The 26,291-nt window shown below is 59.5% G+C and overlaps 8 protein-coding genes across 8 annotated transcripts; 4 read left to right on the forward strand and 4 right to left on the reverse strand.

The window, feature by feature from the left end:
• Positions 1-436: 436 nt before the first annotated feature.
• Positions 437-1,689, forward strand: BXZ73DRAFT_103846 (GroES-like protein; the record flags this gene model as incomplete). The annotated part of the gene is made up of 4 exons (XM_048015710.1): positions 437-702; positions 772-850; positions 909-1,101; positions 1,154-1,689. 4 exons carry the CDS (start codon positions 437-439, stop codon positions 1,687-1,689), a joined length of 1,074 nt encoding a protein of 357 aa, XP_047875279.1.
• A 344-nt stretch (positions 1,690-2,033) lies between these two features.
• BXZ73DRAFT_4758 (uncharacterized protein) lies at positions 2,034-2,750 on the reverse strand (the record flags this gene model as incomplete). Its single annotated transcript, XM_048019902.1, has 2 exons — positions 2,034-2,327; positions 2,418-2,750. Coding segments are annotated over 2 exons (627 nt in total), but the record flags the coding sequence as incomplete, so codon positions are not given.
• A 1,152-nt stretch (positions 2,751-3,902) lies between these two features.
• Positions 3,903-4,472, forward strand: BXZ73DRAFT_51000 (EMG1/NEP1 methyltransferase-domain-containing protein; the record flags this gene model as incomplete). The annotated part of the gene is made up of 4 exons (XM_048020537.1): positions 3,903-4,005; positions 4,061-4,128; positions 4,178-4,220; positions 4,279-4,472. Coding segments are annotated over 4 exons (408 nt in total), but the record flags the coding sequence as incomplete, so codon positions are not given.
• Positions 4,473-9,139: 4,667 nt separating this feature from the next.
• BXZ73DRAFT_103848 (actin-domain-containing protein) lies at positions 9,140-14,986 on the reverse strand (the record flags this gene model as incomplete). Its single annotated transcript, XM_048015711.1, has 13 exons — positions 9,140-9,208; positions 9,272-9,387; positions 9,438-9,490; positions 10,766-10,783; positions 10,842-10,913; positions 10,961-11,136; positions 11,193-11,556; positions 11,619-11,660; positions 11,714-11,741; positions 11,794-11,799; positions 11,859-11,895; positions 13,083-13,210; positions 14,671-14,986. The coding sequence occupies 13 exons, from the start codon at positions 14,984-14,986 to the stop codon at positions 9,140-9,142; spliced, it is 1,425 nt and encodes a 474-aa protein (XP_047875282.1).
• Positions 14,987-16,117: 1,131 nt separating this feature from the next.
• BXZ73DRAFT_79479 (uncharacterized protein) lies at positions 16,118-18,052 on the forward strand (the record flags this gene model as incomplete). Its single annotated transcript, XM_048023096.1, has 8 exons — positions 16,118-16,312; positions 16,490-16,527; positions 16,582-16,618; positions 16,740-16,802; positions 16,877-17,005; positions 17,043-17,197; positions 17,575-17,659; positions 17,798-18,052. The coding sequence occupies 8 exons, from the start codon at positions 16,118-16,120 to the stop codon at positions 18,050-18,052; spliced, it is 957 nt and encodes a 318-aa protein (XP_047875283.1).
• An 834-nt stretch (positions 18,053-18,886) lies between these two features.
• Positions 18,887-19,306, forward strand: BXZ73DRAFT_51024 (Intradiol ring-cleavage dioxygenase; the record flags this gene model as incomplete). The annotated part of the gene is made up of 2 exons (XM_048020542.1): positions 18,887-19,042; positions 19,103-19,306. Coding segments are annotated over 2 exons (360 nt in total), but the record flags the coding sequence as incomplete, so codon positions are not given.
• Positions 19,307-21,572: 2,266 nt separating this feature from the next.
• BXZ73DRAFT_51025 (uncharacterized protein) lies at positions 21,573-22,103 on the reverse strand (the record flags this gene model as incomplete). The annotated part of the gene is made up of 1 exon (XM_048020543.1): positions 21,573-22,103. A coding segment is annotated over one exon (531 nt), but the record flags the coding sequence as incomplete, so codon positions are not given.
• Positions 22,104-22,536: 433 nt separating this feature from the next.
• On the reverse strand, positions 22,537-23,132 carry BXZ73DRAFT_79481 (uncharacterized protein; the record flags this gene model as incomplete). Its single annotated transcript, XM_048023097.1, has 2 exons — positions 22,537-22,764; positions 22,989-23,132. 2 exons carry the CDS (start codon positions 23,130-23,132, stop codon positions 22,537-22,539), a joined length of 372 nt encoding a protein of 123 aa, XP_047875286.1.
• Between the last annotated feature and the right edge of the window lie 3,159 nt (positions 23,133-26,291).

The raw sequence follows: 26,291 nt of genomic DNA on the forward strand, positions 1-26,291 counted from the left end.
GTGCGACCCACCCCGGGTATTGCCAGTCTCCCAGCCGGACCGATGAATGAGTGCCAAACCTTGCCAAGCTTGCGCAACGAACGTCTAGACACGGGCTTTTACGATGCCTTTCCAGCGACCGACTGGAAGCCGACTCCCGGGCGCGCAATAGCCGCCCGGGGCGACCTCCGAAATTGCAAAACCACGCGTCGGCCCAACACTTGCCACAGAACCTTCCTCAAGGTGTGACAAAGCGAGGAAACGCAGAGGCGTTTTATGACCGGCATCTGTATGTACGTGATCCCACTCTTGAAGGACCCACAGACGACCGAATCTAGCTTACACATCATGCAATGCTGAGGAAAACGTATGAAGTCTTTTCGACAATCTATATAGTGCGTTCGTGCTGCTCCAACATCAGCATCTACTCCTCCAAGACAACCCTGAACCAACACCTATGGCTCCGACCACGCAGAAAGCACTCATCGTGCCCGCCGAGAAGGCACCTTTCAAGCTCGTCAGCGACTTCGCCGTCCCGACCCCTGAGGCGCACCAGGTGCTCGTCAAGATCGTCGCCGCGGGCATCTGCCCCGCGGATGCCAGGATTCAGGCGTTCGGCGCGCCGTTCATCCAGAACTACCCGTTCCTCGGCGGGCTTGACGTCGCTGGCGTCGCTGAGGAGGTTGGCGCGGACGTGACGAGCGTCAAGGAGGGCGATAGGATGTGCGTAGCTTTCTCCTTGTGACTCTGTCTAGGCAGTCGCTAACGGGCTTGGCTTCTCGCCGTTGACAGTCTCTGCCCGGGTGGATTCGCGCCTCCCAATGCGGGTCACAAAGAATATAGCGTGATGCATGGAGACAATGTCGCCAAGGTGCGCACCTGCGAGTGTAATCTTTCTGTCCGAACTACCCAGCTGACCACAAGCTAAGATTCCCGATAGCATGTCCTTTGAAGACGCCGCGACCATCCCGCTTGGCTTCGCAACCGCGGTAACGGGGATGTGGGGTCTAGAGGGCCCGACCTCGATTGGCCTGCCCGCGCCCTGGGAGGAGGGCGGCACGACCGAGTACGCAGGCAAACCTGCGGTGATCGTCGGTGGCTCCTCTTCCGTCGGCCAATTCGGTGCGTCTCTGTCGACCCTTCCGACCCTTCTCACCGCTGAACACGCACGCAGTCATCCAAGCTGCGCGCATGAACGGCTTCTCGCCCATCATCGCCGTGGCCTCCCCGAAGCACGCCACGCTCCTCCGGTCCCTCGGCGCGACGCACGTCGTCGACCGCGCGCTCCCCACCCCCGAGCTCCTCGCCGCCGTCTCCGCCGCCGCGTCGGGCGCGCCGGTCGCGTTCGCGTACGACGCGATCGGGATGGAGGACACGCAGCGGCTCGCGTACGCTGCGCTCGGCGACCACGGCGGCTTCGTCTCGGTGATGCCGCGCGCGGGCCCGGAGGTGCTCGCGCCGGTGCAGAGGGAGGGCGACGGGAAGCGGGTCGCGCGGCCGTTCGCGAGCTTCCAGATGCCGGCGAACAAGGCGCTGGGCGTCGAGGTGTACAGGCGGCTGACGGGGTGGCTCGCGGACGGGACGGTGAAGCCGAACCGGGTAGAGGTGCTCCCTGGGGGCTTGAGCGGGATACCGGAGGGCGCGAAGAGGGTGCTGGAGGGGAAGGTGAGCGGGGTGAAGCTGGTGGTGCGGATCGCGGAGACGCCGTGAGAGGCGTTGGTGTAATAGCTGGGATGTACGGATCGAACTACAGATGACTTCACCGAGCTGGCGCTATTGCTGCCTGTTCACTCCACACATGAGATTGGTTGGCAAGGTCAAGGCAACTGGGACACAGCTCTGGGCGCCCAGATTACAAAAGAGGCGGGGTATTCTCTACTAGAGAGTAGATGACGAAGTATGTACAGTATCAAACAACCACTAGCCGAGCAGGGATGGAAGCGTCGACCCGGTCCATCCTACAACAGTACAAGAACAGTGGTTCTCGGACTTGACATGGTCACGTCCATACAGCGCATCTAATGCCAAAACACAATGCTTAACGGGTCTCACAGCGGACGCCCAAAAAAAACTCTGCCTAGCCCGACAGAAGAGCCAGCGTTGGCGACACTGAGAGACTCAATGCCAACCAACGCAGTATCCCCTTCGAGTAGGTCGAGGTGACAGACGCCCCGCTTCCAATCGCCTTTACCACCCGCCTGCATCCGGCGACCGTAGGCTTTAGCGGCCTTCCAGCTTTTCGCACCGCCGAGGGCAGACCATTCAGTGGGGGAGAACGGTATGGACAACCCGGCGTGGACGGCATGCAGGACGTCGAGGATGGAAACGTACTGCATGCCGTCCACCGCCTCGTGGCCCTTCCTCTTTCCTTTGCCTTTGCCCCCCTCATTGTTGATTCGATCATTGTCGTCGTGGTTTTCCTTGTCTTTGTTGCCCACTGATACTGTCGACGGACCGAGAGCTTCACCCACCCCTCTCATCCCACCGCCACCGTGATTTCTGGTGTTCATCTTGCTTACATTGGCGTCCACAACGATCACATTTGGAAACTTGTCCGAATGCAGGATGAGGCGCGCTGTAGGTGGGTATGTTGCCGGCTGCAGAAGCGGGGCAAGCGCAAATGGGTGCCGCGTGAGGCGATCGAGGACGTTCCCGGGACCTGGCCGATCCATGATGTCGTAGGTGATCCTCGTTTGGGCCCTGCTGGAACGCGAAAGGAGCGGATTCACGCGGAGCAAACGCTGCCGGCAAGTCTGGGATTGGATGGAAGAGAATGGCGACGCGCTGTTGCTTGGCTCTTGGAGTGGGTAAGCGTGGGATCCTTGAGGAGCAGGTGTAGACAACGCAGGCGAGGGGATAGTATGAGAAGCGGGAGCTTGAGGTTGAGTGCCCGATGAAGATGCAGGGGGACCTGACGGGTCATCGGAGGACCGCTGAGAGGAAAAGCTCGTTCGCGCCGTGTGCCAAGACTCGTACGAGTCGTCACTCGCAGACTGCGAACTGGGACCGGTGGGTTGTACCCCGCCGCGAATGTGGTTGAATAATAGGGCAAGGAATGAGTCGTCAAGGGGAGTGTCGGGCATGGGGGAGACCGAATCCGGGTCGAAAAGATGCGTAGCTCTCTGGGGACACGTGTGGAAATGAGATTCGGTACTTTCTTGCTCGAACGTGAGGGGGTAAAGCAAAGTGCGAGTTGGCCGCAGTCGAACTCGCGCACGCGACATCCACGTGCCCGGGCCGGCGAGTGGCCCGTGCGCCAATTTGAATTGACTTTCCGCCGAGAGGGGACACCTCGGGCATAGGCAGGAATAATGGCGCGGGAAATGCACGGGATATTGTTGAATATTGTGTCAATCCCCCACAATGTCGAGTGGCGGGATATTCGTGGGAAATGTATACTATCGCGGGCATGCCGCACACATTTCCCATATCGGCACGGGCAAGCTTTCCCCTCTGTTGCCCCTGCGGGGATGTGCCAGGGAAATGTTTCCTTTCACTAGCATTCCAATGGCATTTCTCCTTGGGTGGCATTTCACCCCTTTGTTACCACATGACTCGTGCAGTAAAAAGCATGCCTGTTTAGCTCATAGGCCGATTGTTCAAGTGTTTGTCTGCCTTTCTGAAAGGAAACATTTCCCAGCGCGGGAGCGCGGAGGTCGGGCGAATCGGAGACGAGCGGAAAGGTGGGATCGGATTAGAGGACGCGCTTGACCTCGGAGAGGCTCGCGGTAGCGGGGAGACGGGAAGGAGAGGCGACAGGGAGGAGCCAGGAGGCAATCGCGTAGCGACACAGTAGGTGCGGGAACGGTATATAAAGCTAATGGTGGCGGACGATTGTATGCTAAGTGTCCGTAGCACCGGGCGCGCGCCGAAGCTCGTAACCAGACAGGCGGAGCAGGCCATAACACGCGCCGCAATGCCTGCTCACCCAGCTCGACTCCCACACGGCCAATGGCGTCCCCATTGAGGTCAATCCGCCCGTCCGCATCCCCCGCACCTTAGGCGGGTCAGCGGGCTCATGGGTGCGTTTGCCTTCCCCGCCCCCCCCGTGCATCGGGCCACGCGCCCTCCGTCCCTCCAGTCCAGCTGCTGCACAAGCCCTCCATGCGCGGCATGAACGGCCCTGGGAGGCTGCTCAAGGCGATCAAGGTGCGTCAGCCGCGCGGTCGCGTACAACTGAGGCTCATGTGATGTGCAGAACCCGGTCACGGACCACCTGCCGCCAAACACGACCAAGCTCAGTACGCCGTTCTCTTTGCCCGCTGAAGGTGCAGATGCCGACGCGATCTGAATTTGTAGCACTATCCGGAGATTGTCAGCCAGCGAAGCTATCGAAATATCTGCGCACATTGCTGGAGACTGTATTTGTGGATGCGATGGCCCGCGGCAGGGACGACTTCCCTGTGCGCGCGCGCACTTTAACTATATACCATAATCCACGGCGGTCGTGCGCAACTCCTGCAGGGCCGATGACGCGAGCATGGCCGATATGACCCTCAACGAGCCAAGGTTCAGAGTTAAACCGAAACCATTCAATTCAGTCCTTCAACGTACACATCCCAAAGCGACATAATACAAGCGTGACCCTCCGTCGTCACAATGCGAAGGAGAACTCCATCCGTCCAGAGATGACGATCCCAGGCTGAGTGCGGTGATGGATGCGGGGAACATAAGAACGGCAGCGTACGGTAGGGGCCCGACTACACCGACAGCGTGAGCACCTTCGTTTTCTCCATTGCTGTGCTTAGAAGAACTTGCGGTGGACGATGCTGGGGCCGGCCTCGTCGTACTCCTGCTTCGAACACCACAGGTTCTGGAACGTCGAGGGCGACGCTGTGAGGTCGTGCCCAGGCAGGTGCCCAAAAGTGGAGAATCCACAGGACAAACCCAGGAGTGCAGGTGGGTCAAGGGTGCTGGGCTCAGGCTCTGGAGCCGAAGGCGACAGAACAGACGGTCTAGGTGACTCTAGACGTCGAGCAGAGCGAGCAGAACACAAGAAAAGGTGGCAAACACACGGAGAAATGAGCTATGAAGGGTGAAGGTGGTGGTCAAATCTGAGGAAGGCCCAGAGGCTGCCGCTGTGCTAAGTACATGGCTGACTAATCAAACCCTAATCTAGCTCTAAACGCGAAAACACAGGGCAGGGCCCTACATCTCCCCCCAACTGAAATCTTGACCGTCCTCGGTCAACTGCTAGGCGAAACGCGAGAGTATCGTCAAGTAAATGAGCGCGCGAGATATCGTAGAGGTCCGTGAATCCTTTCGAGCGATATCGTAGAGGTCCGGGTTTCCTTTCGAGCGAGCGAGCGTGATCGATAAGCGATAAGCCTTCAGAAAGAGAAAGGGGGCGGCTGTAAGCGATAGGGGTGAAAGGGAAACTAGCAGGGAGTCGACGAGTACGTAATGGATATGGGGATAGCGTATCGAGTTCATGGGAGGCGTGGTGAAGTCGGCGATGTGCAGGGGAGGAAGCGTGGCGGCCGCAGCAGAGACGGCCGCGCCGAAGATCGGGGCGCGCAGATCGCAAAACGAAAGGGGGCGTTCGAACGGGGATATCGAAGCGCACGAGCGTGCCAAATCTCGTGCCAAATGGATGCGGAGCGGGCGAGATGCGAGGGCGAGACTGGGGGACGCAAGAGGTGGGGGCAATGCAAAACGGACTTACGAAAATCCAAGCACCACCCAACCAAATCTCCTCCGAATCCTACGGCCAAGCGCGCGTTCGAACGGCCTTGACGACGCGCACCGAACGAGCCCAGCCGCGTCTTCTACGGCGGCGGGATGGGCGAGATCGGGGACCCGAAAGAGGGATAAGGGGCGCCAGCGGCAGGCGCTCTTGCACAGCACACAGCGACTGAACGAGTGTGGCGGGTAAGGCGACGTTGCGAAGAATCGGGTGGGGGCAACGAGGGCTGTCTGGCGTCCAAACACCACGTCGAACGGGCGAGATCGGCGGCGGCGGCGGTATGGCAAGGCGAAGTCGGCAACATGAGGGGATCGGAGCGTAGCGGGCGTGGCAGAGAACACCTTGCCGGACGTCCAGGAGGGCGCGGATCGTGACGCGTGAGGTGGCGTTCGAACGAGGTGTTCGACGCGCACCTAGGTGCCAATTCGCGCGACAAGCGGACATGGGACCGGCGAGATGCGAGGGCAGGAGGAAGGGACGTAGGAGGAAGGGAGGTGGCAAGGCGGATGTACGCAGATCACGTCGTCATCGACGCAGATCTCCTTGGATCTCCACGCCCAGGCTCTCGTTCGAAAGGGCTTGACGGCGTGCATCGAACAAACCTGGCGGCGTCTTCTACAGAGGCGAGGTGGGCGAGATCGAGCACTGGAAAAAGGGGAAGAGGGCGCTGGCCGTGAGCGCTCTTGCACAGTGCACAGCGAGCGAACGAGTGCGGCGTGCGAGACGGCGGCTGGCGCGTTCGAAAGGGTGTGACGAGGGCTATCCACGCTCCAACTTGCAGCGCGATCGGAGCGGAACTGGGGAGGCGGTGTGTCGAGTCCGGGCCTGAGGGTGACTCGAGGCGGCGTGAAGATGGCAGGGGCTGCCGCGGGTGAACGGCTGCGCATCTTGATGGCGGCGGGGGCGCGTTCGACGCAGAGTAACGGGGGGAGCGAGCGGCCAAATCGTGTGTGGAACGGACGGTAGATGCGGCCGTGACAGTTGAGATCGCGGGGGTCAAGGAGGATGCAGATAGCGCGGAGAGGGCGACGATGCGGTGGCTGTCGTGGACGATGCGGTGGGCGTACCGGCGCGCGTGAACTTGCGTCGGAAAGGTCTCGACGAGGAGAACAGAAGGAACCCGGCCGCGTCGCAAACGAGCTCCGAATCGTCGAGAGACGGAAGCAACGAGTCAGCGACGCGATGAGCGCCCTTCTGTCATACAAGACGAAACGCAGCGCAACGACGGCGGTGCGGATCGTGGAACGGGGAGGCTCGTCGGAAAGAGCGGAAACGTGTGCACGAAACAAGCCCGAGCGGGCGTCAAACAATGGATAACTCAAGGAAGGGCGGGGCGACAGGTGCAATGAATGTGGGGGGGCGAAGGGAAACGTCTTCCCTTCTTGCGAATCTTCTCTTCTTGTATCTTCTCTTCTCTTCTCTTCTCTTCTCTTCTCTCGTGGGTGAACGAGCTTCAAAGCAATCTTCTCTTCTCTCGTGGTGGAACGAGCTTCAAAGCAATCTTCTCTTCTCTCGTGGGATTGGACGAGCTTCAAAGCAATGGGGACAGCAAGGGACAGAGACACAGCAGGAGGCCGGAGGGAGGCAAGGTGATGAGACCAGGGACATACAGAGATCGCGTCGTCAGGGATGCAAATCTCTTCGGAACTGTACGTCCAGGATCGCGTTCGAACGGGCGTGAAGACTTGTTTCGAAAGAACCCTGCTATATCTTCTACGGCGACGAGACAGACGAAACCGAGCACCAAAAAGAGCGGAAGGGAATGCTGGCCATGGGCGCTCTTGCACAGCGCACCGCGAGCGAACGAGTATAGCGTGCGAGATGGCGGCAGGCGCATTCGAAAGGGGGTGACGAGGGCTATCAACGCTCCAACTTGCAGCGCGATCGGAGCTGAACGGGGGAGGCGGCCTGCCGAGTTCGTGCCTAAAGGGTGACTGGAGGCGGCAAGGAGATGGAATCGGCTACCACGGGTGAACGGCTTCGCCTCTTGACGGCGGCGAGGGCGCGTTCAATGAGGGGTAACGAGGGGAGCTCGCGTGCCCAACCGCGGGCGGAACGGACTGGAGATGGGGCCTTGGTGCTGAAAATCGTGAGGGTCGAGGAAGGTGCAGATAGCGTGGAGGAGGCGATGATGCGGTGGCGGTCTTGGACGATACGGTGAGCGTACCGGCGTGCATGAGGGTGCGTCGGAAACCTTTTGACGAGGAGAAGAGAGGGAACCCGGCCGTGTCGCAAACGAGCTCCGAACCGTCGAGAGACGGGAGCATCAAGTCGGCGACATGACGAGCGCTCTTCTGTCGCACAAGACGACACGCAGCGGGACGACGGCAGGGCGGATCGCGGAACGGGGCGGCTCGTCGAAAAGAGGGGGGAAACGTGCGCAAAACAAACCCGGACGGACGTCGAACGGGGAAGAACTCGGGGAAGGGCAGGGCGACAGTGGGCCGGAGGAGTCCATGGACGGGCGCGAAGGGTCAGGGCGACGTCGAGGAAGCACATGGGCTCCGATTGCGACGCGGAAGCAATCGCCAAGAAGCCTATGACGATAACTTCGAGGCGGCGGCGCTCGCGTGGCGAAAGAAGCCGGGATCGGCGCGAAGTCGAAGCCCGAGGCTGGAGAGCGCTGTCCAGGTCGAGGGCGGCAGCGATCGCGACGTAGGTCAACGACGACGGCACGCGTCACGACACGGAGGGGCGCGCTGGAAATCCACGGACGATGCGCACGAAACGAGCCCAGCCGTGCGGAAATCGGCGGCGGCGTCGCGGACCAACGGGGTGGGAGATGTCTTGATGGGGAGGAGGAGGACGGCGTCTTCGAGCGCAACGGCCTGGGGCGTCCGGCGGCGGAAATCGGGCGTGTTGGGCGTGATAGGACGGGGGACGCAAGGGCTTTCGATCGCGAAAGGAACGAAGTTCGTACGACGAAAACCGACGGAGACGCGGCCGAATCTTCGCTCTCCTGGTCTCCCTGGGCGGCTCTTCCTGTCCTCGGACGACAGTATCGAGGCGAACGGACAACGGGAAGGGGATGGATGGCGCAATGAACGTGTGGATGTGCCTCTGACTGCAGATCTGGAGGAGGTCGAGGCCGACGAACTGGCATCCAAGAGACCTGGAGACCACAGTCAACCACAAGAACCCCCTGCGGTGGTCACCAGAATGTGAGGTCGTGCCCAGGCAGGTGCCCAAAAGTGGAGAATCCACAGGACAAACCCAGGAGTGCAGGTGGGTCAAGGGTGCTGGGCTCAGGCTCTGGAGCCGAAGGCGACAGAACAGACGGTCTAGGTGACTCTAGACGTCGAGCAGAGCGAGCAGAACACAAGAAAAGGTGGCAAACACACGGAGAAATGAGCTATGAAGGGTGAAGGTGGTGGTCAAATCTGAGGAAGGCCCAGAGGCTGCCGCTGTGCTAAGTACATGGCTGACTAATCAAACCCTAATCTAGCTCTAAACGCGAAAACACAGGGCAGGGCCCTACAACGCGAGAATCGAACCACCGATCCAGACCGAGTACTTGCGATTGGGGGGAGCGGCGATTTTGATCTGTACACGGTTGCGTCCATCAATCAGCCATCGGCCCGTACCGTAAGAGAGCGCCTAACGTACCCTCATGCTCGAAGGCGCAAGAGCGTTGAGCTCGCGCTGCATACGGTCCGTAATACCCGGGAACATGGTGGTGCCACCGGAGAGGAGGATGTTGCCGTAGAAGTCGCGACGTGTGTCTAGGGAATAGCACGGGTACGGGTAACCCGCGCGGGTCGCGGGTACGTACCCGTGCGGGTCGGGTAAGGGTACGGCTTCGTGTACCCGTGCCTGACCCGCACCCTGACCCGTACCCGCAGAGTCAGTGATGAGATGCGAACCATGTGAGGTGCGCAAAGGGGGATGCGAGCTCATTGGGCTCGCGCCGCGGGGAGTCAACCCAACGCGGAGAAGGCGGCGGACGACTCGGAACTGCCGGCGGGACTCGGACGAAAGACGCGTCGGCGAGGCTGAGAGTGTCGGGTCAGCGAAGAGAAGTGGGCGGCGCGTTGAGGGCGAGGGAACACGAGGCGTATCACAGAAGGCTGAAATGCGGAGGGTGGTGGTGGCGGCCTGACAGCCTGCAGCTGAGCCGTGATACTAGTACGCACGCGTCGCCGCTCACGCTAGCGCCCACGTTCGTTTCCGCCTGGCCGGTACATCTCGACCATTCCGCCTCACGCACGCATCAAGATCCGCCCGCGAGTACCCTAGGAAATCCGCGGTAGCATACTCGCTAAGACGCTACGCACACAGACGCACCGCAGCGCCTTCCGTGCACTCCTCGCGGTCTCCACTGCGCGCACCCAGTGATCATTGGTCGCCCGCGGTGCTTCCGCTCGCGATTGCATCCCGTAGACCTCCTCATACATCATTAGGGCGCCGGGCCTCATCCACTCATACACACTCTCTCTTGAGCCTCTTCCACCGTGTTTCTCATGTCCCTGCCTCATATCCTGTGTCTGATCTGTATGTTTTCGAGTATTGACATTGGTAAAGTCTAGATATGCACTCACGCTGTGCACGACGCTGATCCGCATGCCGCGCGGCACGCCTCGTACCAAACCACCTAGCTGCAACCGCACCTCCACCGGTCTGCGCGACGCTCCGACCGTTTAGTCATCAACACACTCGCACAACCACCTCACGGACACACCTGCACATTTTCGCTGACAATCCTCCACGCAACACGCATCAACACACGCACCCCATGCTAGTCCGACGTCGCCGCCACTACGTTGCTGCGTGCGTGTGGCTCAACCAGCAAGTATCCTCACTGCCGGCCACCAAGTACACCTTTCCCCCGCAGGTTCGCCCGTGTGTGCAACACACATGTCAACATACGGGTTCTTGCGCATACTACTCGAACTAACATGAGATGGACTGCTTGTACAGAGTCTCTCATAGTACAACCCTCGCCTGGACCCGCGGGTCACCCGTACCCGCGATAGAGGGTAGGGTAGACGCCCAAACCCGTACCCGCAGACAAGGGTACGGGTACGTTGCGGGTCGGGTAAGGGTACGCTCCGGTTACCCGTACCCGACCCGTGCCATTCCCTACGTGTGTCTCGATCGCACTTGTTAATCGAGTTGTATCTGAGGAGAATTAGCCAATTAGTCGATGCCCAAGAGGCTGGGGCCGTCAATAACGTACATGGTCTCGTGGATACCGGCAGCTTGAAGACCAAGGAAGGCAGGCTGGAAGAGAGCCTCTGGAGCACGGAAGCTGTAAAGATGACGTTAGGCGCAGCCTCATGCGAACAGATTATTTACCGCTCGTTGCCGACGGTGATGACTTGACCGTCGGGGAGCTCGTGGCTCCTCTCGAGAGCGGACGGGTGAGCGGCGGTCTGGAGCTCCTGCTCGAAATTGAGGGCGACGTAGCAAAGCTCCTCCTTGATTTCACGTACGATTTCGCGCGAGGCGGCGGTGTGGAAAGCGTAACCGCGCTCCGTCAGATTCTTGATGAGGAACTTGGTGAGGTCACGACCGGCGATATCAATACCGAGGATGGCGTGGGGATCGCGTAACCTTCGTAGATGGGGACGGTGTGGGTGACACCATCACCCGAGTCGAGGACAATACCGGTGATACTACCAGACGCATAGAGCGAGAGGACGGCCTGTTTGGCAACGTAGAGGGCGGGGGCGTTGAAGTTTTCGAACATGATCTGGCTCATCTTTTCACGGTTGGCCTTGGGGTTAAGCGGGGCCTCGGTGAGAAGGATGGGGTGCTCCTCAGGGGCGACGCGGAGTTCGTTGCGGAAGGTGTGGGTCCAGATCCTCTCCATGTCGTCCCAGTCGGTGACGATACCGCGCTCGATGGGGTACTTGATGGCCAAGACATCACGCTTCGACTGGGCCCCGTCACTGGATCCAGGAGGCCTAGGCATGAGTGGACAGGGTACTGATACATACGCGATGGGACACACCCAACGCAAGAGTCCACACCACCCATGACACCGACGATGGATCTAAAGGTACGTACTATAGGACCTCACAAGAGCTCTCAGATGTGAGTACTCACGGGAACACGGCACAGGGGGCATCTTCACCTAAACGAGAATAAAGATCAAGGAGGACGGGATGGAGTACGGATGATCTCACCGGCGACTGTGAAGAAATTGTGAGCAAGAGGGGCCAAGCACTGGAGGAGGAATGGAGGAACTCACAGCCAGCCTTGCACATGCCGGAACCGTTGTCGATAACCTGAGTGGGCGAGTGAGTATGGGGCGAGCGCGATGAGACGAGGGCGATACATCAGTAAATCATGCAGTGAACTTGGCGCCCTTGATAAGCGCGCCAAGGACGCATAAGGTTACTTAAGATCTCAAGGACGCTTGGCAGGAGCAAGACCAGCTTAAGGACGGCTCTTCAAGGGCCGTTAAGGGACAGTCGAAAGCGGGCAGAAACACACCGGGCAGTAGGAGGAAACCAAACATGCGTATCCAATTAATCGTGGTAGAACAGCCCTCTGCATCCGCGATATCATCGCTCTCCCATCTCTCGTGACCCGCCCGAGGGCTCACACCGCGCCTGCCTCCTCCCCTGAAACTCCCGTGCTCGACGCCCTAAGGCTGTTTGCAGGTCCAGCTCACTTGGCGGATCATGAGCCGATTATCCGGAGCCGTGAGCCGGGGATCATGAGCCGGGCGGCTCCGGCTCTTCCCGGATCCGGTTCCCAGCGGCTCCGGATCGAGGGTGCTGAAATTTGGCGGATCTACGGCTCGATCCACGGATTATCCGCAGATTCTTGAGTGATAGCTCATATTTGTATTTATGTACTACAAACCCTATGCTGTTCGATAGCCATTTGAAGCATCTTTCTAACGATATTATTCTTGTGTGATTTGGCCAAGAATTGACCGAGTAATAGACAAAACATGGCCTATGTTCACTTCGAGGGTGTTTGGCGCCCGCGTCTGGCGTCTGCACGCGGGAATCCGTCCCGATCGGGCTATGTTCGGATTCGAACGCGGCGTCTCGCGCGCGTTCTCGCCCGTCCTCCTCTCCAGCCCCTCACGCACTCCCTCCGTCCACGCAGCGACATCGCGCGCGCGCGCGAGGCTGTTCTCGGCATGGGGGGGTCTTCATGGGGCCGCGGTGAGCTCCCGCGACCCCGATCTCATTTGGTGAGTCCTCACCGCCCCCTATGCTCCCCGCGTAGCCTCCCCCTTCCAGGTTCCGTCCGCGCTCTCCTCCGACCTCGCGCCCTCCACCCTCCACGTTCTCCGCGCTCTCCGACCTCGCGCCCGCGCCCTCCTCTCCGCCACGCCCTCGCCGCCTCATCCCTCGCCCGCGTCACCATCGCCCTCGCCCACAAGCCCACAAGCCCACAAGCCCCGCGTCGCCCACGGAGCTCGCTGCCCCGAGTCGTCCACCACACCCTCGCTCACCCTCGCCTCCGCGCCGCCCTCGTCTGCGCCGCCCTCGGTCGCCCCCGCGTCGCCCTCGTCTGCGCCGCCCTCGGTCGCCCCCGCGTCGCCCTCGTCCGCGTCGCCTTCGGTCGCCCCCGCGTCTCCCGCTGCGCCCTTGACCGTCTCACCGTCGCCCGCCTCGCATCATCTCGTGCGCGCGGCCGTTCTGTGGGGTCGCGGTGAGCTCCCGCGGCCCCGATCTCCTCTGGTGAGTTCCTCCCGCCCCACTGCTCTGCGCATTGCCTCCCCCTACCAGGTTCCAGCCGTGCCAACTACGCCTTGGCCGTCTCGCGCTCGCGCTCATCCGCGTCGCGCTTGTCCACCTCGCCACCTCGCCCCAGCCCGTCTCGCCCCCTCGTCGCCCCGCGTCGCCCTTTCCTCGTCCACCTCGCGCTCCTGGCGCCATCCACCCTCGCACCCTCCGCTCTTCGCGTCGTCCGCCATGGCGCCGTCCACCCTCCTACCTCGCGTTATCCACGTTGTCTGCCCTTGCGCCCACCTTGCCCACTTCACCTCACCCGTCTCGCCCCTCTCTCTGCCTCGGACCTCAGCCACGTCGTCTCGGGACCTCGCCCGCACCACACGCCTTGCCCCCCCGTGTCAACTCCATCTCACCCTCACCCGTCTCGCCCTCAACATCCTCGCCTGCGTCGCCCGTCTACTATTTCCGCGTTGTCCACGCCACCCACCTGCCCACGCGTCGCCCACCTTTTCCCGCACGTGTCGCGCCCGCGTCGCCAGCATTTCCCGCACGCGTCGCGCCCGCATTGCCAGCATTTCCCGCACGCGTCGCGCCCGCATTGCCAGCATTTCCCGCGTCGCCCGCTACCTCGCCCGTGTCGCCCACCACACCTGCATTTCCCGCATTACCCACTTCGCCCGCGGCACCCACACCCACCTCGCCGCCCACGCCGCCCACCTGCCCCGCGTCTCCCGTGCGGTCACCACAACACCTGCTTTCTCCGTGTCGCCCGCGACCACGCCTTGCGCCCACGCCTTGCGCCCACGTCGCCCCCGCGTCATCCTCCACGCCCGCGTCATCTTCCACGCCCTCGCCTTGCACTCGCCTTGCCCCCGTGTCCACCACGTCGCCCGTGTCTCGCCCGTCTCGTCCACATCGCGCGCCCCTCACGCGTTGCCCGCCTCCCCTGCGTCACGCCCGCGTCCCCCGCGTCCCCCACTATGCCTTCGCCCCGCTTAGCCTGTAATGATAGTACATTAGCTTAAACATACCATCAATATATCTTTTGAAAGGTACATTACATGTGTGGATCTGTGGGTCGATCCACGGATGAGCCGGAGTCGGAGCCGTGGCTCCGGCTCTTCCAGCGGCTCTGATCCATGCGGATCCGGATCAAGCCCCCAGAAGTCACTCGATCCGTGGGTTCGGATCCGGATCATCCGTGGATCGATCCGCAAACAGCCTTACGACGCCCTGCTCGCGCCCCCGGTCCCGCTGAGGCCGTAGACGGGCCCGAGCGCGATGCACACCGCCGTGCGCTGCCGCTCATTCTGGTCGCCCCGCCCGCGATCTCGTCCTTCATGCCCTGCAGCACGCTGAACATACGCGAGAGGTCGAGCACTGCCAACAACTCTTCGCCGTCGTCCGTGTCGAGTGCGAGGTCCACCATCGCTTCTCCATCCGTCGCAGTTGATGGGCGCAGCTGCGTCGCACTAGTGGCAGGTGCAGACGTCGAGGCGAGGAGGGCGAGGTCGTCCGGGGCGGGCGCGAGGTCTTGAGGATCTCCATGCGGCTGGGTAGATCGGAGTCCCGCACCCAGGGTGGTCTTCGTGGCGGGGTTCCCAAGGCCGAGCGGCTCACGTGGCGCGCGGGTGCCGTGCTTGTGGTCGGACGAGCGATGGTTCCTGCGCCCCCGGCCCATGGCACAACTGGGTTGGTGGTGTCTGCAGCGCGGAGTCGTCGTCTGACGAGTCCACCGTGCGCGTGGGGGGTGGGGCAACCTGGAAAGAGCCCCCGAGCGCGCGTGACTTGACGTGATCCCCTCGCTCGTGCTCTCCATCCGGCGTGGGGAACAGGCGAAACGTGGGGATGGGGGTGCCACGGGCATGGGCGAGGGCGGCGTGGAAGGACGCCCGCAGGCGGACAGCGGCGACAACGGCTGACGACCATTGCCATAGGCAGCGGGGTCCGCGGGAGGTGCCACACGTGAGGACGGCGGTGGCGGCTTGTCGTGCAAGGAGCGGAGTGGTGCGGGTGACGATCATCGACGGCGGGTTCTCCTTCCGGATGACGGCGTCTGCTACTGCTTCGCGTCCGCATCGTCCACTGGGTCAGGTGCACTTCGGACGGCGGGGGGTGTAGGGAGTGTGGACGTCCGCAGTCCGCGTTTTTCGAGTCCATCGGGGCACAGAGGGCGAGACCGGTGGCTCCCACGAGCTCGCAATTTGGATGAGTGGGAAGGGTGAATTCGGCGCGGTGCAAGTCCTCGGAGCCACACCCGCCCTCGTTTGACTCGTTGCCGAACTCGCCAACGCACGCAGTAAAGCTCGTGGCTGCGACAAACCCCGGGCGCATCCTCCCTTGCGCGTGCGACCACGTCGCCCGCGCAACATTTGCTTCACGAGCCACACCTCGCGGATCCGCGTTGCGGTCGTCGTCCCGCGCTGTTCGGCAAAGTGCGGGGCGTGAGGGGAGCACTGTTGGCGCGATGAAGGGCAGTCGTGGAGAATGCACGAGCAGGACACACCTGTGTCGTGGAGGACCTCACACAGACATCCTCGGGGGCACTTTGAAGCTAGACACGTGGGGCTGCACGGAGAGTTCTTGAGGGCGAGGTATCAGTCTGCTCACGACAGAGTGCAGCGTCCACGGGGTTCGCGTGAGCACGTAGGAGTGGATGGAGGCAAGGCAAGGCAGAGGAGGGAAGATAAAAACAGGATGGGGGCCGTAGCAAGCGACAGAGGATGCGACCGATGCACATTGCGGAGTGAAAATGAGGGGGAAAATGCCAGAAGACGATCAAGTGAACAAACGTACCATAAGTCCATCCCCAATGCCTGTGCGAGCGAGCAGCCTTTCTGCCTCTAGAGTACAGCATCTTGCAAAGGTTCAGGGTGAGGTTGAGGGCAAAGTCGAGAATGAGGCAGCTCCTGGAGGTGATGTGCTGGCGACCAGCTCAGTGGCCGACGCGTGGGAAATTGAACGCGTCTTCAACGGCGGCCGCGCAGTCCAGGAGCTGGCAGCAGCCGTGAGCCTTGTCCTATGGAATTGTCCCCTCCCCCATCCCGCTCAAACACGAGTCGAGGCTCGACCGCAACATTTTACACCTGCGATGACCAACATCTTCGCTAAGTCATCCTTGCCAACATCCACGACATCGTGCAATGCCTGCCCCGAACTCTTCATCGACCACCTCAACTCACAGACGACAACGATGCAGTGGATCTTCGCGTGCCGGTACTAGTGTGTATTTTGCTTGCTTTTCCACTCATGATGTTCCAATTATCCTCTGCACAGTCCCCCACTCTACTATGAACATCTCAAGTCTGCCAGAGTGCGCCGCCATGCCGAGCACACATACAACATTGTTGTGATCATCTAACAGTGAGTCTGCATTGCCCTTCCCTCCCAGCTGCACACCCCGATTCCCCTTGCACACCTGTGCCGTTCCGCAGTCCGTGCTTGCCACACAGTGGCTCGAGGAGATGTTCTTCTCCGACGCACAGGAACACGACAATGTGGCGGCGAGTAACCTTAGTAGCCCAGAGGGTCGGCGACTGCTTTCGACCCCGCGCTGCTCGCGGCACCCCAGCTGCCGTTCGCGTCGTCCACGGCTGACAAGCCCGTATTGATTCCCGTGCAGTCCGCCACAATGTCCTTGGCAGCATCGAGCACGTCGCAACTCAAGAGTGAGCATCAGTGCATGGTAGTAGCATCCCTGGTTCGTCACTTTCTGGTCCATGAATGCACTATTCGAGGCTGAGGATGACCTCACAGGGCGTATCGAAGCTATGCTGCACTCGGAACTTCACAACGACCACCACAAGTCTCGGAATGACCGCGACCACCTTAACAGGAAGTGCCCCCACCCGGGCGACCCCACACACCCTAACGATAGCACTTCATATCCAGAGTGAGTTCTTCCGCTTCCATGCCCCACTCGCGTATTCATCCCACACCTCTGTCACGCAGCGTGAGCGACGCTCGCCTCGTATCATGCGCATCAAGGAGGAGGTTGACTATGAGGCCCTGGTGTCCTCTACTGCCCTCCACATGCCGCCCGCACCCAACGATGATGAGCAGCCAGCGGCAACCGCTGCACCTTCGCCCGCGCCCTCCACCTTCGACTACCCGTGGCCGAACAAGAAGCGGGGGTGCCGATCAGGGGGATATCCCATCCTATCACCACCGACGTCAGAACCTCCGCCTAGGCAACACATGCCGCACGTCGGCCCGTCCCATCGCAGGGCGCACCGTCGTCGACATGACGCGTCATCTCTCACACACCAGCGCCTCTCCCCGTGTCGACATCTCGCCGCGTGCGATCTACCAACGCCGCCCCGCTCCTGCACGCCTCTTCGGCCATCCCATCTCAGTGAGCACCCGCGCTTCGCTCTCTGCCCTCCAGCTGACATCCCCCGCACCAGCCTCAACCCAGGCAGCACGTCCAGTCGGTGGCCTGTCATAGGCCCCGGACCCCAGGTTATGACTAGCTGCTTCCCACCTGACTCAGCATGGCGCGAAACGCCCACCAACCGACTGCCGTGGGAATGCACCATCTTCCGCAACTGCAGGGTGGTCCCTTCCAAACACGACTCTGCCTGTGCTGCTCACGCCGTCGGCGCTCGCGCGGCCGCAGTACGCGAGCAGGAATTCAGTGTTCCTCACACTGGTCGAGGTGTTCTACAACACGCTCGCGCACGCTCAAGGACGCGGCGCCAGCAGGAGCGCGTCGACGAGCTCGTCTTCACTGCGGTCGATTTTTTGACATTGGTTACGACTCTCCTCATGTCGTTGATACATCCGCGTGCAAGCACACTGGCCGTAGTAAAATTTGCCACCATTACATCTTATGATTTGCATAATAGACATTGGCCAAATGTCGGCCGCTCTACGAGTCTGAGCCGCATCTGCGAACTTGGGCCCTTGCGGTCCTTGAGTGCCTTGGGCAAGGTCCACAAGCGCCATAAGGGTCCAAGTTCCCGGCGCTCTTACTGATGTACTCACAAGCGCAGCTATCTCGTCCTCCATGTTGCCGTGCTAGATCGGAAAAGAGGGAGTAGGGGCCTGACCAGTCGGCTGCCCGTGGGATGCGCTGAGTCGGTCCACCGCCTGCGTAAAACGATCCCACTATATATGGCCATGCCAGGTGGGCTGTGCGCAGGGTTCTCAGTGGGCGCCCATCGAGTTTCGTCGCGCGGGCCGGTGGGCACTTTTCTCGCCACACCGCTCGGGCCGCCTCACCATGGCTGCGCCTTCGTCAAGGGTGTGCGTGAGTCGTGCAAGATCCGTATGTGTTTTTATTTGCATCTGTGTTGATCGCCTAGTTGACGGTTTTTCCAGGCCGCGGTGCTATCTTCCTGGAGCGTTGTCATGGGCTTGGCTACATTCCATTGTATCCTGTATTACTCATTCTCGCCGCGCCCATGACAGGGTCTCGAGCTCCACATCTCCTATTTGCAGTAACGGCTCTTTTCCCCATTCTCGTCCTTCGTGCGACCATCACAAGTGACAAGCGTGACCTTGACACCGTCCTCAGGCCTCAAGGCCTCAACACTCGGGACCACCTGTCGAATCTCACCGGTGTCTAGGGTGTCACCGAGTCGACACTTACGTCGACGTCCAGATAATCGATGTCGACACGTGCGCGCCCGTACCAAACGTCCACTTCGCCTTCTGGCACGCGAACGCGACCGGTGTCTGCTCGGGTATCTCCGCCAGCGGCCACGGTAACAGTGCATCCGAGTTCAAGAACCCCGTACGTTACCCCAATCGGTCACCGATTCTCGGAACACACTGAGTGTTGTCTCTTCCACAGAACGCCACCTTCCTGCACGGCATCCAGGCCACAGATGAGGACGGCGTCGCCCAGTGGCTCTCGGTCTCCCCGGCCCATTACACCAGCTGCGCGACGCACGTCCACATCTCGAGTCGCGCACGAGAACGACACCTCGTTCAAGGACGGAACTTTAGCACCTATGTCTCCACCTACGTCTTGCACATCGGCCAGCTCTACTTCTGATCGGCGACGTCGATGTTAGAAGTCGGCGGCTCGGTTGAGGTCGGACGAGGGGGTATTGAAGGCAATTGATACCACACGGTTGGTCCCTATGGGCACCGGGAGGCGAGTACAAACGGACGCGGGGGAGGACGAGGTGGTGGTGAAGGGCAAACACGTGAGGCGAGTGCGGGACGAGGGACGATGGCTATCTACACGATGACTAAGCACAAGTAAGGTACGACCGAGCTTGCCATACACGTGAGCAGATTCCAACAGTCGAGGCCCTCGCCGCGCGACTCCAACACGCAGGACCTCACCACGAACGCCGAGGACTCGATCCTCTCCTCCTCGGCGGCGGACACCGACCTCGTGGCCGAGTAGCCTGTGCACCTCAGGGAGGACGTCTCGGATGGGTTAATGTTCTGGACCGTGATGGGCATCGAGACCTCGGCCGACGTCGCGCACACAGTCACGCCCTCTGAGAGCATGAGCATGCCATGGGCATGCCACGGGAGCATTGGCGCGCCTTGAGGCGTCGCAATCTCGGCAAGCTCTGCGACGACGACCACCGTGGCCACGACGGCATCTGCGACAAAAACCTCTTCGGTGGCGAGTATCCCCTCGACACCCGAGCTAACCAGCAAGAACGTCTCGGAGCTGCTCTCGCTCATGACCGCGCTCGAGGTCAATCTCCCGCTCGCGTCAATCGCCGCTTCTCCGAGCGCAAACGGATATTATCTATCTTCAAGTCGCGATGATGTACGAGACGCTCATGCTTTAATTTGCCTTGGCACTTCGTTGAGTCCAGTACGAACCTACAATCACCCCAGGTCGTGAATGACGTTTGTTTGTTTGTTTGTTTGTATCCCATTTATCGCCCGTCAGGGCGGAGCCCTATGGTAGGCGGTACGTACAGTAATTACAAAGCGGGGAGGGCTAGCGCATACGGGGAGGATTTCGTGACGACCCTCCGGGGAGGGGCGGGCGGGCCAGGGTGTAAGCCAAAGTAGGGTACGTGAGCACATGTCAGTAGACTAGGAGAATGAAAAGAGCTGAGGAACGTAAGGTGGGCGACGTTACCGCAGGAGCCGGGAAGAAGGGTAGCCCGTCAGTTCGAATCATTATAACTAATCTAAGGTGAGCCGCATCATATGCAGGCGCCCTGGAGCAAGGGGGTCGTGACCTTGCGGGCATAGAGACGAGGGTGGGTCGGAGGGGTGAAGGAAACGACCGCAGGGACGGGAGAGGGGAGGGGGGATATGGGTGAGATAGTAGCAGGCACAGTAGCGATGGGGCATGATGGGGTTAGGAACGGGTACGATGAGCACCAGAGTGGGGTCATGCGGGGCGCGGGGGCCGCCGAACGGCGGCGGCTGGGACGCGGGCGGGTATGGAGGTCCGGGGCGATCACGCGGGTAGGGGCGTTGGCCAGTTGATGGTGGTGGGTATTAGACCGAGGTCGGTCGGGCAATTTTGGGGAGGCCGCGCGCGGGCGCGGGTGCGGAGCCTGCGCGGCGGTTTAGGTGAGCTTGCGGAGAGCCCCGAGGGACAGGGCGAGACGGTCGGTGGTGTCGATGTACGCGAAGAGGTGGGGGAGCGCATCTGGGTGGGAGAGGAGGTGGCTTAGCTTGCCGCCCTTGTGGCCGAGCTTGAGGTGGATATGTTGTGTGCGCTCCCGGGAGTACGCCGTGCAGTGCAGGAGGAAGTGGACAACCGTCTCCGCGCCAGTGCCGCAAGCTGGGCAGATGTCTGTTTCGGCGCGATGGATGCGGTGGAGATGGGCAAAAAGCGGGGCGTGGCCGGTGCGGAGCTGGATGAGGAGGCGGGACTGTTTGCGCGTGAGCGGGGCGATGAGCTCCATGAATTTCTTCGAGGGCAGGGTGGAGTCGATGGGTTTGAGCCGCGCGCTGCGGGGTGACGCGTCCCAGTGCTCCGAGGCCCTCGTTTGGAGTGTGGCTGCGTGGGCGGTGTGGAGGGCGGATGCGCACGCGGGGAGACGCTTCCGGAGACAGAGAGGGAGGGCTGCGATGCGACTGGAGTTACCTCCTGCCGCGAGTTTTGCGTGTTCGTCGGCGAGCTCGTTGCCATCGATGCCCAGGTGACCTGGAACCCACCGGAGAGTGATCGGTTTTGCGGAGGGGTGCTTCTTTGCGACAATCCTGAGGGCGTCGTGGAGGTGGTCGGTGAGGTAGTGGCCTGACTTGGTCTTTCTCGTGCGCGTTGCCTTGATCGCTGCCTGGTTGTCGAGGGCGACAGAGGGGCGACCAGGTAGTGACCTCTCCGCTCGGAGCATGTGCGCGGCCAGTATGGGGCCGCACGTCTCCGCATTGAATATCCCTTGCTCCGTCGCCGGTCCCAGGTGGTATCGGAGGACCTTTGGTGTGCCGCCCCGCTTGCGGATGAGAACCACGGCCGCTCCGACTTGGCCGTCAATGACCGAGCCATCCGTGTAGATGGTCACTCCTGCCTTGCGTCTCCACCGCTCGTCCGACTCGTCCGCCTTCTCCTTCATGTCCGCGATGCTTGTGTGAAGAGGGGCTGGGGGATCGCGGACGGGGAGGATCGTCTCCGTGGACTCTGGTGTCAGTGTGCTACCGTAAAGGCGGAAGAGGGTGTGGAGGGGAGAGTGGTGGTGGCGGGGGGTGTGCCTGCTGACTCGTGCAACGTGGGGATGAAGGGGGTGGGACTTAGGGAGGGTGCATAATCGTACAGTAGAACGATGGCAAAATTTATCTACAAGTAAGCGAAACGGGGAGCAGCAGTGAATCGCTAGGGACACCTGTTGCCATAGCCTATCGGCAGCTACAGATGCACCCATTGATCCGTGATGCGCGCCCGTGTAGACGCTCCTCGCTGGGCGTGGCGCGCATCAACGCGTGGCTGTGATGCACGCCACGCGTCCCTCCCCTTCGCTGCCTTTGCTCTCCTCATCCTCCTCCTCCACTACATCCTCGCCGCTTCCATCCTCCCGCTCAGCCCAGGCAGACGATAGCGACCACACGGTCGACTGGCTATTGGACTCCGGTGTCACCAGGTGACACCGACCTTTCCCTCCTCTGACCTCCCTCGGCCTCGACCTCAATCCCGCCCTTCACCCACCTTGCCAGCCGCCCTCACAACTTCAAGAGCGCATCCGGACGTCCATCCAAGCATGGAGATTGGAATATGGGGCCGCGGCGATGTACCGTGACCCCTGCTCTGGTGAGTCCTCCTCTACGCCCTCTCGCATTCCCAACGCCCACCTGCCACTCCTACAACAGGCCGAGGACGTCCGGGCGGACGTCCTCCTCCTCTCTGCCTTCCTCCTCGCCCTCCTCTGCGCGGCCTTCCCCCTCCATGCTGCCCTGCGCGACCCTCCTCGCCCTACTCCGCCCACGCCTGCCGCCTCCTTTGAGCCACCCGCCTCCTTCGCGCCACCCTCCTCTCCTACGCCGCCCGCCCTCCACCTCCAACCCACCTCCAACCCACCTCCGCGCCACCTACGTACGCCCTCGTCGCCCGCCTGCGTCGCCCTGCTCCTCCGCGGTGTTGCGGCGCCCACCACCACGTCATCTTGGCCGCCGCTTCGCCCCACCCCTCCGCCTTACCCTCCTCCGCATCGCCCTCCTCCACGCGTCCCGGCCCTCTGCGTCCGTGCTGCCCGCGTCGCCCATCTGCGCCCACGCAGCCCTCCATCTGCGTTCTCCGTCTCCGCATCGCCCACCTTCGCGTCGCCCTCCTCTGTGTCGCCCGTTGCCACGTCGTCCTCTTCCGCGCCCACGTCCTCGCCCTCCTCCACGTTCACTTCCTCCGCGCCCGCCTCGCCACCTGTGGTCACCACGGCTGTATTACAATGCCCCAGGTACATGGGAATAAGCTTTTGCTATTCCTGAGGACGTTGTTATTGTAATAAACGTGGTGAGGTCTTTAACAATAACAACGCAAGGGGGTCTTGTAATAACTGGTGCTGAGGCTGTTAAAAGCAACGTGGGGTTGTTAAAACTGGCGTAGGGTTGTTAAAACTGACGTGGGGCTGTCAAAAAGGGTGCAGGGCTGTTAAAACTGACGTAGGGTTGTTAAAACTGACGTGGGGTTGTTAAAATCGACGTGGGGCTGTTAAAACCGACGTGGGGCTGTCAAAAAAGATGCTGGGTTGTTAAAATCGACGTGGGGTTGTTAAAAAGGGTGCTGGGTTGTTAAAATCGACGTGGGGCTGTAAAAAAGGGTGCAGGGCTGTTAAAACTGACGTAGGGTTGTTAAAACTGACGTGGGGTTGTTAAAATCGACGTGGGGCTGTTAAAACCGACGTAGGGCTGTCAAAAAGGGTGCTGGGTTGTTAAAATCGACGTGGGGCTGTAAAAAAAGATGCTGGGTTGTTAAAACTGACGTGGAGATATTACAGAATGTGCCAGCCTGTAATAACTGACGTAGAAGTATTACAGAACATGCTAGGCTGTAATAACTAACACCAGGGTCCCACTGGGACCTACCTAGCTATAAATAGCCTGGTTCAGGTACTGCTACAGATGGGCATTCTGGCAGGTATAGTGGGCTGGAATTGGGGATAAACGGTTAGCTAGAGATGAGAATGGCTAAAAGGATACGTTTGGGCTGGTATAAGCAGCTGGAATGGGGAGCAGTAGCTAGTATTTACCAGTAAATGGGCAGCCTGGGGTGCAGCACAGGGTGGGGAAATCGTCAGGCACTAGTTACTTATCAAAAGAGGCATCTAATAGCTTTCTAACAAATCCAAGATCATGTTGATTGGAGCAGTATTGGTGGAGATACAGATGTACCCCCGTTTTGGCCGATAGGAGCATCTGCTAGAATCAGAACTGGTGGATGGAATCCCCTGGTTCTTGTTGTATACCGTGTGGATTGCCTTCCAATGAGTGGGGTCGAAATCCGATCGGAGAAAAACCCCTTCATTACGGAATAGATTGCTGATTACGCTTCAGCCACAGCGCTTTTGATCTCTCAATAGCCACTTCCCATATGCTCCGATAAGTGTTCTTTTTTTTGCAGTCTTTTCCTCTACTCTACGGGAAAGTGTTCTAGGTGTCATTTTAACAAGAACAGCCCTCTGTACCTTCCTGTGCAGCTGTGCACACTTGCAGACCTTTGCCTCACCCATCCATAACCGCTCCATTTATCAATCTGGTTCTTGTTGTATTGTTTGACCATTGTGGTATACTTTATGTTCCTAGTATAAAAACATTATCGGTCTTTGTTTAGGCTATATCCATCCTTATCTCTCCTCCATGCATTGCCCCCATCAGCACATGAATCCATCTCCGATCAATGTACACTACGTAGATCTGATAAGAGCTTGAACACACCTATCCAACGCAGGTACAATCACGAAGATCGGTGAAGAACTCAGGAAGTAACAGTGTCTACAGCTGAAACAGGGCTCATTTTGCTCTACAGCCATGCCCCTCACTCTACACAAATGTGAAATAGGGCACACACACACATATACCTATGGCAATAACACATGGAACATGTTTCAGGATGATATTGAATATGACTTAGCACCTCTGCCACATGTGGGGGCAAGTGTACCATTCCTTGCAGGGTTGAGTGGGTATTATGTGAAGAGGTTTCATCCCACACTTTGTAGCCCAGTGGTGCATTCTGGGCTCCAATGGAACATCTTCACCAATTCTGGGCCGATTCACATGGTTCTTTCTGCATCTTGTAGCTGTGTTCGAGGCGAGTTCTGATCGACTTCACAAGAGACTATCAGAGTATCACATATAATTGGATCGGGGGAGCAAGTGGGGGGACAGATAGGGGCATTACACTATCAAACATGTTCTGATAAGTATGATCCTTACATATCTTAGGGCCCTTGAGCAGTGCCAATTCGACACAGAAGACACCATGGTGATATAATGGGTAGTTATGGAGGGGTGAGGCAAAGGTCTGCAAGTGTGCACAGCTGCACAGGAAGGTACAGAGGGCTGTTCTTGTTAAAATGACACCTAGAACACTTTCCCGTAGAGTAGAGGAAAAGACTGCAAAAAAAAGAACACTTATCGGAGCATATGGGAAGTGGCTATTGAGAGATCAAAAGCGCTGTGGCTGAAGCGTAATCAGCAATCTATTCCGTAATGAAGGGGTTTTTCTCCGATCGGATTTCGACCCCACTCATTGGAAGGCAATCCACACGGTATACAACAAGAACCAGGGGATTCCATCCACCAGTTCTGATTCTAGCAGATGCTCCTATCGGCCAAAACGGGGGTACATCTGTATCTCCACCAATACTGCTCCAATCAACATGATCTTGGATTTGTTAGAAAGCTATTAGATGCCTCTTTTGATAAGTAACTAGTGCCTGACGATTTCCCCACCCTGTGCTGCACCCCAGGCTGCCCATTTACTGGTAAATACTAGCTACTGCTCCCCATTCCAGCTGCTTATACCAGCCCAAACGTATCCTTTTAGCCATTCTCATCTCTAGCTAACCGTTTATCCCCAATTCCAGCCCACTATACCTGCCAGAATGCCCATCTGTAGCAGTACCTGAACCAGGCTATTTATAGCTAGGTAGGTCCCAGTGGGACCCTGGTGTTAGTTATTACAGCCTAGCATGTTCTGTAATACTTCTACGTCAGTTATTACAGGCTGGCACATTCTGTAATATCTCCACGTCAGTTTTAACAACCCAGCATCTTTTTTTACAGCCCCACGTCGATTTTAACAACCCAGCACCCTTTTTGACAGCCCTACGTCGGTTTTAACAGCCCCACGTCGATTTTAACAACCCCACGTCAGTTTTAACAACCCTACGTCAGTTTTAACAGCCCTGCACCCTTTTTTACAGCCCCACGTCGATTTTAACAACCCAGCACCCTTTTTAACAACCCCACGTCGATTTTAACAACCCAGCATCTTTTTTGACAGCCCCACGTCGGTTTTAACAGCCCCACGTCGATTTTAACAACCCCACGTCAGTTTTAACAACCCTACGTCAGTTTTAACAGCCCTGCACCCTTTTTGACAGCCCCACGTCAGTTTT

This window comes from Epithele typhae (genome assembly GCF_022376455.1).
Source record: "Epithele typhae strain CBS 203.58 chromosome Unknown BXZ73scaffold_45, whole genome shotgun sequence".
NCBI lineage: Eukaryota > Fungi > Basidiomycota > Agaricomycetes > Polyporales > Epitheliaceae > Epithele > Epithele typhae.